Here is an 8,302-nt window from a genome sequence, read left to right on the forward strand (position 1 = left end):
GCTTATGTGTGTATTGACCAGAGGGAACTCTGATAATTGGGGTTTTTTTAAAAATAAATTCCTATTATAACCCTATGATGAAGCCTGCCTTTTCTGAAAGTGGCATAATCCCCAAAAGTAAACTTTTTAAGAAGAGTTTGGAGAATTGATTTTTTTTCCTATAAATAACTGTAAGAGATCAAGAACAGAACAAAAATAAGAATAACCACATGAAGTAAAAAAGTAAAGAAAGACGAAGATGTGTTTGCAGTCCCTTTATCAAGTTTCTCTACTTTTCTGTAAGCTTTGTTTCTTCCTGATAATACTACAAAGTAGTTACTGACTTCTTGATATACCATATTTCTTGTTTGCCATGATGAAAACCAAAATGGAGATTCTTTAAGTAGTTTAGAAACATCTGATAAATTTCAAAACCTCAAATCATAGTTCTTTAGAGTTAACAGAGATATTCCCAGACATTATAATTCCTGTCTTTATAACTGACCAGGATTCTCTTGAAAGTGGGAGGTACAGGTAGCAGTTGTGATCTTTCTCACTGTATTCTGAGATTTTTACTATGGGCCTATCACCAAATACCATAGGCCTAGAAGATTACACTGCTCTCAATCCAGCCTTGCCTCCTCTACCCAATAATTTCAGACTTTGAGAAAATGAAAAGTAAACATTTCTCACTAAAAATTTTTGAAACTCTGGTCTAAATCATCTGTTGGAAAGTATTATAATTGTCTAATATCAAAAATCTAAGTTGAAACCAAGCTGTTTTGTAACTTTTTTTTTTTTACCAAACAAAAAGACCCAATATAAAGATCATTAGAAGAGACCTCAAAAGTCAACTAGTATAACTCATAAATGAGTGGCTATCTTTTCTAAACATCCCTCCAAAATAAATGTTCACTATGTTTTATCAACTACCACTTTAGCTTTTGAATTTCATATAACTTTATAGGATATTAACTTGGATGTTCCTAGTGAAAAAAAACCATCAAAGCCAGAAGGGATGAGACATCAATCAGTCTAACACTTCCAGATTTTACAGATGTGGAAGTCAAGACCCATCAAAGGTGAAGTGACTCAGGTAAGGTCATATATTTGGTTAAGTGCCAACCAATAAGTATCAATTAGAAAATACATTACAATCCAGTAGGAAGATATAGAGAAATTCCATTTAAAATAATTGCAGATACTTGGGAGTCTATCTGCCAAGACACAGATAGGAAGCAGATGAATACAATTACAAAATAGTCTTCATACAAATAAAGACAGACCTAAACAATATTAGAAATAGTAATTGCTCATGCAAAGGTTGAATCAAATAATAAAAATGACAATACTACCTAAATTAATAGGCTTACTTAGTGCTATACCAAACTACCAAAGATTATTATATAGAGCTAGAAAAAAATAACAACAAAATTCAGCTGAAGGAACAAAACAAGAATAAGAAGGGAAGCAATGGGGGGAAAGGAGAAGAAATAGAGCCTAGCAGTACCAGATCTCAAAGTATATTACAAAATGGTGATCATCAAAATAATCTGGTACTGGATAAGAAATAGAGTAGTAGATCAGTGGAACAGATTAGTTACATAATACACAGTAGTAAACTAGTATTTGATAAACCCAAAGAATCAAGCTTTTCAGTCATGAACTCACTTTTTGACAAAATTGCTAGGAAAACTGGAAAGCAGTCTGGCAGAAACTAGGCATAGACAAACATCTCAGACAATATACTAAGATCAGTTCAAAACAGGTACATGATTCAAATATAAAGGGTAATGTCATAACCAAATTAATAGAGCATGAAAAAAATTATTATCAGATCTATCGTTAGAGGAAGAGTTCATAATCAAACAAAAAATAAAGAGGAACATAAGAAATAAAATGAATAATTTTGATTATGTGAAGTTCAAAAGTTTTTGCACACATAAAGCCAATGCTACCAAAATTAAAAGGAAAGCAGAAAACAGGAAAAATTTTACAGCAAGTTTCTTTGCTAAAGATCATTTTTCAAATATATAGGAACTGAACCAAACTTGTAAAAGTAAGAGCCAGTTATCCAACTGATAAATGGGCAAAGGATATAAAACATGCAGTTTTCAAGAGTAATATGAAAAGATGCTTTAAATAATAATTAGAGAAAGGCAAATTAAAATAACTCTAAAGTATCACCTCACACCCATCAGAGTGGCTAACATTACATAAAAGGAAAATAGCAAATGCTGGTAGGAATGTGGAAAATTAGGTACAATAATAAAGTTGGTGGAGCTGTGATCTGGTCCAACTATTCTGGAGAACAATTTGGAATTATGCCCAAAGGGTTATAAAAATCTACATACCCTCTGACCTAGCAATGCCATTATTAGGTCTGCATTCTTTCCCCCCCACCAAAAGGATTCCTATATTTATATATGAATATTTTATATTTATATATAAAATGTGCATATTTGTAATTTATATATTTATAAAAGCTCTTTTTGTAGTGGCAAAAAATTGAAAAATTAAGGAAATGCCCATCAATTGGGGAATGCCTGAACAAGCTGTGGTATAGGATTGTGATAAAATACCACTGTGCTATAAGGAAGATAAAGGGGATGGTTTTAGAAAAACCTGGGAAGATATATGAGCTAATGCAAAGAGAAGTAAATAGAACTAGAACAATGCACACAGTAACAGCAATATTGTATCAAGGCCCAATAGTGAAAGACTTACTACTCTGATCAATACAATGATTCATGACAACTCCAAAGGACTCAAGCTGGAAAATACTATCTACCTCCAGAGAAAATTGATGAACTATGTATACAGATTTAAAAAAAAAAAAAGAATGTATTACGAACTCAGAAAATTATTGAAGATGTAGTATATTAACCAGGAAGCAAAAGCGCTTGAGAGGAAACTTATTTAAAATAAAATTAGTGTAAAACATGAAAAAGTTGCATAATGAAGTAAAATCAATATAAAATTTTTAAAAATTAAGGAGTTCCCATCCTTCTCAAGTATTATCTTCCTTTATCAAACTCCACCTACTCTCACACACAAAAAACAAAGTGTTTTTCATGATCTTTCCCCAAAAAGTGACCCCATACTCTAACATGAACCATTCCTCACTAGCCTTTTGCCTCATTCCATTCTAAAGATCAGACTAGAGAGATAATCTATTCAGTTGTGATAGCACAAATATCAATGGTTCCTAAAGAAAATGGAACAAAAAAAAAAAGCACAGAAAGGTGATGCCCTCAGAAATTCTTCAGATAATAAGGGTAGATAATTTACAACTTATCACTCTCTAAAAATTTAGCAGTTAAAAGCCCTCTAAAAATAGGCTTATCTAGGAATATCTATAATAGAATATCCTCTCTTATTCATCTCTTTTTTTGCATTCACTTTTGTCTTTTTATTTCCTTTAAAATACATCTTAAAAAACAAAAAAAATTTAAAAATACATCTTAATGGTCAAAGAAATAAGCTAGATTCTTTTTTTAAAAAAAAAAAAAAAACGTATTCATCCTGTCCTTTTGCAGAACTGCTTGTCTTTTAAATTTATCCTTAAAACTTTATGAATCTTTTATCAATATCCACCCACTACATACAATTCTGGAAATAAATTCCTGGTGTACATTCTAGAAAAAGCCATAAGGATGTTGAATCCTTTGCATGTTTAAGCCTCTTATACTTCATCTAAATATTCATTGTTTTTCTTCTGGAAGACCACATGGTTAATACTTCACCTAAATAAGATTTTTTTTGTTAACAGCAGAGATAGAACCTGGACTGGGAACTCCTAGATATACAAAGTGCCTCTCCTAATTTAGGTCACTACCTCCTTAGCAATCTTAAAGAACTGCCTGGGGCATTTTAGTGACTGGCCCGGGGTCACATAGATAGGATGTCAAAGAGGTGGGGTTCAGAGGCCAGGGCTCAATCCACAACCCCATTTTATCTTTCCTGCTTGATAAGAATAAATTGGTGAAATAAAAGGGTAAATGCCTTATCTAGAGAATTTATGAAAAGATACAGATAAGGATATGCAGGACAATAGTTTGAAGATGGACTGACATCACTGGAACTAATTCTTGGATAAAATTCACAAATTAAACTATTAAGACCTATAACTTTCATCTTCTTTATTCTTAAATCGAATATTGCCTTTCAACTCTTTTGTACTTTTTAAAACCATTATTCTACAACATTCCTTATTTTCTGATCTGACTTAAGAGTTTATTCTATATTTTTTCATTAATTCCATAAAAAGTCATTTTTCTTTTTTCCCCCTAATGTGCCTTTGATTCTTTGTACCTCCAATGTATGTTATAATTTCCTAAATTTGTATAGTAAAGTTAATTGACACAAAATGAATATATCCTAACAGGTAATATTTTAACACCTTTCATTTCCCAGTTTATCCTATACTGATTCACACCATTCTGGTTTTAACCAACTCACTGTTTTCACTGTGATAATAAATTCTTTTTTTCTTTGTTAGAGTTTCCTTTTCAAGTAAATATGAATAAGTATGTAATATAGTTGTATATAGTATACTTGTATGTATACTTATGTATACATACATGGGTTATAAGACCTTCAAATACTGACTATTTTTAAATTAATATTTTTACAACAACAAAATGCCAATGATCCAAAAGCTGCACTAATTTTTTTAAATCCTTGGCTAATGTTTGAGTTATTAGTTAAATTAGGTCATTGTTCTAAGAAATATTTTTTATAATTAGTATAAAAAGGAAGCCCTTATGCAATAATTATCCTATATTCTCTCTCAATACCTAACTGGAAAGATCAAATTCTCTCACAATCCAGGTTCATAATTAGAAAATATCTATTACACAACTAAAATATCCAATCTATCAGGTCAAAGGTTTCAAGAGAAAGGCAAATCTCACAGGTTTTGGAGATCACCTACAGATAATCTAGAAGGCAACTTTTTTTTAAAGCCCATTTTTTCCCTTGCTTTTCCTGATGATTTTAACATGCCTGAGTTCAAAAAGGCTGTTACAGAGAATAAAAAGAACTAAGAGTAAAAGTTAAAAAGTCATAGACAACTATTAGATTATATAGGAAGAAAAAAATGTTTTTTTCACTCACTGCCATCATGACAGGTGAGCATGGATAGTCTAGCTATGATCCAGAAAATAAGTGATCACCCTGCCTCCTTTTCTCCACAGGTATAATGGGATTTCTTGATAAATCATCAATTTGCTATCATGCTGATGGATATAAACAACTTAGTAAAGTCAAAGATGTGAGTCCCTGTCTTCTTTAACCCGCCTGCAATTAGCAACATTTCTCAGCATTTGGAAACTATAGAGCAGAAGTTAGAAACTATTTTAAAAGACAAAGAAATTTTCATTGGACTAGGTTCTGACTAAATTCAATTTTTACCACCTAGGTTGACATCAGTGAATAACATGTTCCAGCACCATAGGATTACTATTAGGAAATATATTTCAATTTATAATAATACTAACCATTAAGTATTACTGATGTTCTACAGAAGTATTTTTGGGGGGGGGTACCTCATTTTAAAAAAATTTTACTAATCAAAATCCACAAAGTGTAAGCATTTACTACTTTAAGTTAAGAACAATTTATTTAAAGTTCAGCTGTAACAAAAATGAGCAAATGATGACTTCAAATTAATAAAACTTTTATATTGAAATAATGAAATAAATGCTAAGATTTCAAAAAGCTCTAACTTTTCGCCTACCTATCTGGCCTCAGAATTCCTTAAAATGTTGCCAAGACCAATGACATATTCCCTAGGAGATCAAGAGTCTCATAAGAAGCAGTTTCAAACACAGAGGTCATCTCCTAACCCCTTCCTACCATATGTGAAATTCCTCGTGACATCAATGAAAGCAACACATTAAAGATCAAGGGCAATTCATGAACACTCTGTAATATTTATCTAAGAAAAGCCCTGTATTTTTACCAGATTAAGGCACATTAATAACATTAAGCTAGAATTTAAAAATTAACTACCTTTGGCTTGAAATTGAGATAATTCTTTGACCCGCCCGCAATTAGCAACACTTCCAAAGACTCTTCTCACAAATAAAACTACTGAAACTTTTTTCCCCTGTTAAAATTGGGATGCTTTCCTGCAACGGTGTATTTCTCAATATTTCCTCTACAAGTAAGGTAAAATCAGGATACATCTAAATTCTATATGCACGTATACATCAAACTTCGGTTTGGAGAGGAAATTTTAGCGCATTTTTCAGCTGGGAAACCAAAGATTCTCACTTTTCTGCCTTACTTTTCCCTACCCCAACGTGTTTCTAAAACCGATGCCTGTTAGCACGTCACAGTTAGACCCGCAAACTGTATTTTTTAAAAAGTGTACCAAAGCTCAAATAATGTGCAGGCACACCTAGACACGCATTTGTCGGTCTCTCCATCCTCTCACTGACAGTTTCACCCTGAAGCTCCAATGCACCTGTACAGGTGCACTCGTGTAGAGGGACTGGGAGGAAATGGCCCGGAGGCTCAGCTCTGCACAGCTGGCTGAGAGAGGCAGATGTGCTCTAGAGCTCCACATACCCTGACTTCTGCACCCCCACAGACATGGGCACATCCTTGCTACGAAAGCAGCTACAGGCTGGTCATTCGGGGTGCGTGCACCCAGCCAGGACCCCAGAGAAGGGAAGGGAGGCACATTTCCATCATAACTACCACCACCCCCTACCCCGCCCCCCATTCACGCTCGTCTTTTATAAATAGCCACCACAATGTGCCTGGAACAGGCACTCTTGCCCATCCCCGCCCCCCCGCCTGCGAGCCAAGGAGGGTGGGGGGTGCGGATGGAGATGGGGGCTGGGGAGACTGGAGACTAGAGACCGCCACAGAGGGGATCGTTGTGATTGCACAATATCAGGTTTATCGCCCTCTCCTAGCGCGCGTGGAGAAGCACACTGTATACTGGACGCGGGGTGTTCCCCTGACCTATCCTCCACCACCCCCCTCCCCAAGACTCCTGTGCTATTAATTGGGGGAGGGGGGCGAAGACTAAAATGCCACCCGATGCTTGGTCCTAGCTCCCTTTACAGGCACCTCAGACAAGCAGGGCAGGGCTGGGCGGGGCGGGGGCGGGTCGTGGGGAGCGCGACCCCCCACGGGGATACCTGGTCTATGGGCAGCTGCACCGCGTTGCTGAGGGGCTGCAGCAGGGTGGAGCCGGTGGTGCTGGTGGTAGTAGCCATGGCCGAAGCCTCCTCTCCCCAGCCCGCCCGCCCTACTGCCTACTCCCTCGCTCGCTCCCTAGGTAAACCCGCTCCCGAGGCGGAGGCAACCTCGCTGGCGGAGAAAGAGGAGAAGAAGAAGGAAGATGGGGATGGAGCAGCTGCTGCTGCCGTTGCCGCTGCCGCCGCCACCGCTGCTGCTGCTGCTGCCGCCTCTCTGGCCCCTTTCGCAGCTCGCGGTAGGAGGGGGGTGTTAGAGAAAAGGAGGAGGAGGAGGGGGCGGCGACCAGGCATGTCCCTCCTCCCTGAGCCGCCGCCGCCGCTGCTCTTGGGCTCCGCCCCACCTCAGACCCCACCCCCCTGGTCATCCTCGTAGCCTAGGGTCCGACCCAACAAGGTCGGACCTAGCTCAAGCTGGCCGTCTCCTTGAGCCTTGTACCCTTCCGACACCTCCCCCCAACCAAAAGAAACCCACTTCCTAAGGCTGCAAACGCCCCCTCCCCAGCTCCCACACACTCGCGCCGGACAGCCCCGCCGCCCAATCCCTGCGCAACGTGCAGACCCCCTCAGCCAATCAGAGGACGCTAACCAATCAGGGCAAGAGAGGGGAGCGTCTGGGCGAGAGGATGGGATTCACTACCCCACCTACCCACCCACTCCTTTCTCCTTTTCCTTAGGCTAACGCCTGATCTAGAAGGGGTTAGAGGACTGCGGGAGGTGAAAGATGCCCTTGGGTGTTCTTTCCCAACACATCCCGAAAGCATTAAATAAGTCTTTCTCCTTGTCTGGTCCCCAACACCCCCCTCTTTACTGGGAGGGGCTATGGATAACAAAGGGTAATGGGGTGGCAGGCACACAAAGGGAGTTGTGAGCAAGCTGAGATCCCGAGTGTCCCTTCTCACTCTCTTCGTTGGGGGGGTCGAGAGGCTCGAGCAGGTAAGAAGCTAGAGATGAGTGAAAGCTACTCGTGATCTCGACCACCAAACTCTCTTCCTCTGCTCGGGATGTCAGGAGCCCCGAGTCGAAACCCAACTCCTGTTGCTTCTTGATGTTTCATTCACCACCCAACCCCCACCTGGTGGTTCATATGTTGAAAGAGACTGGATTTT

The 8,302-nt window shown here is 38.5% G+C and overlaps 1 protein-coding gene across 1 annotated transcript in view; it reads right to left on the reverse strand.

Moving 5' to 3' along the window:
• The window catches only part of MBOAT2 (membrane bound O-acyltransferase domain containing 2), a 184,336-nt gene extending 177,122 nt beyond the window's left edge, over positions 1-7,214 (reverse strand). The window contains exon 1 of the mRNA XM_044663619.1: positions 7,137-7,214. Within this exon, the coding sequence (XP_044519554.1) occupies positions 7,137-7,214 (78 nt within the window). The remainder of the gene's footprint in view (positions 1-7,136) is intronic.
• Between the last annotated feature and the right edge of the window lie 1,088 nt (positions 7,215-8,302).

The sequence above is a fragment of the Gracilinanus agilis genome, chromosome 2 (assembly GCF_016433145.1).
Source record: "Gracilinanus agilis isolate LMUSP501 chromosome 2, AgileGrace, whole genome shotgun sequence".
NCBI lineage: Eukaryota > Metazoa > Chordata > Mammalia > Didelphimorphia > Didelphidae > Gracilinanus > Gracilinanus agilis.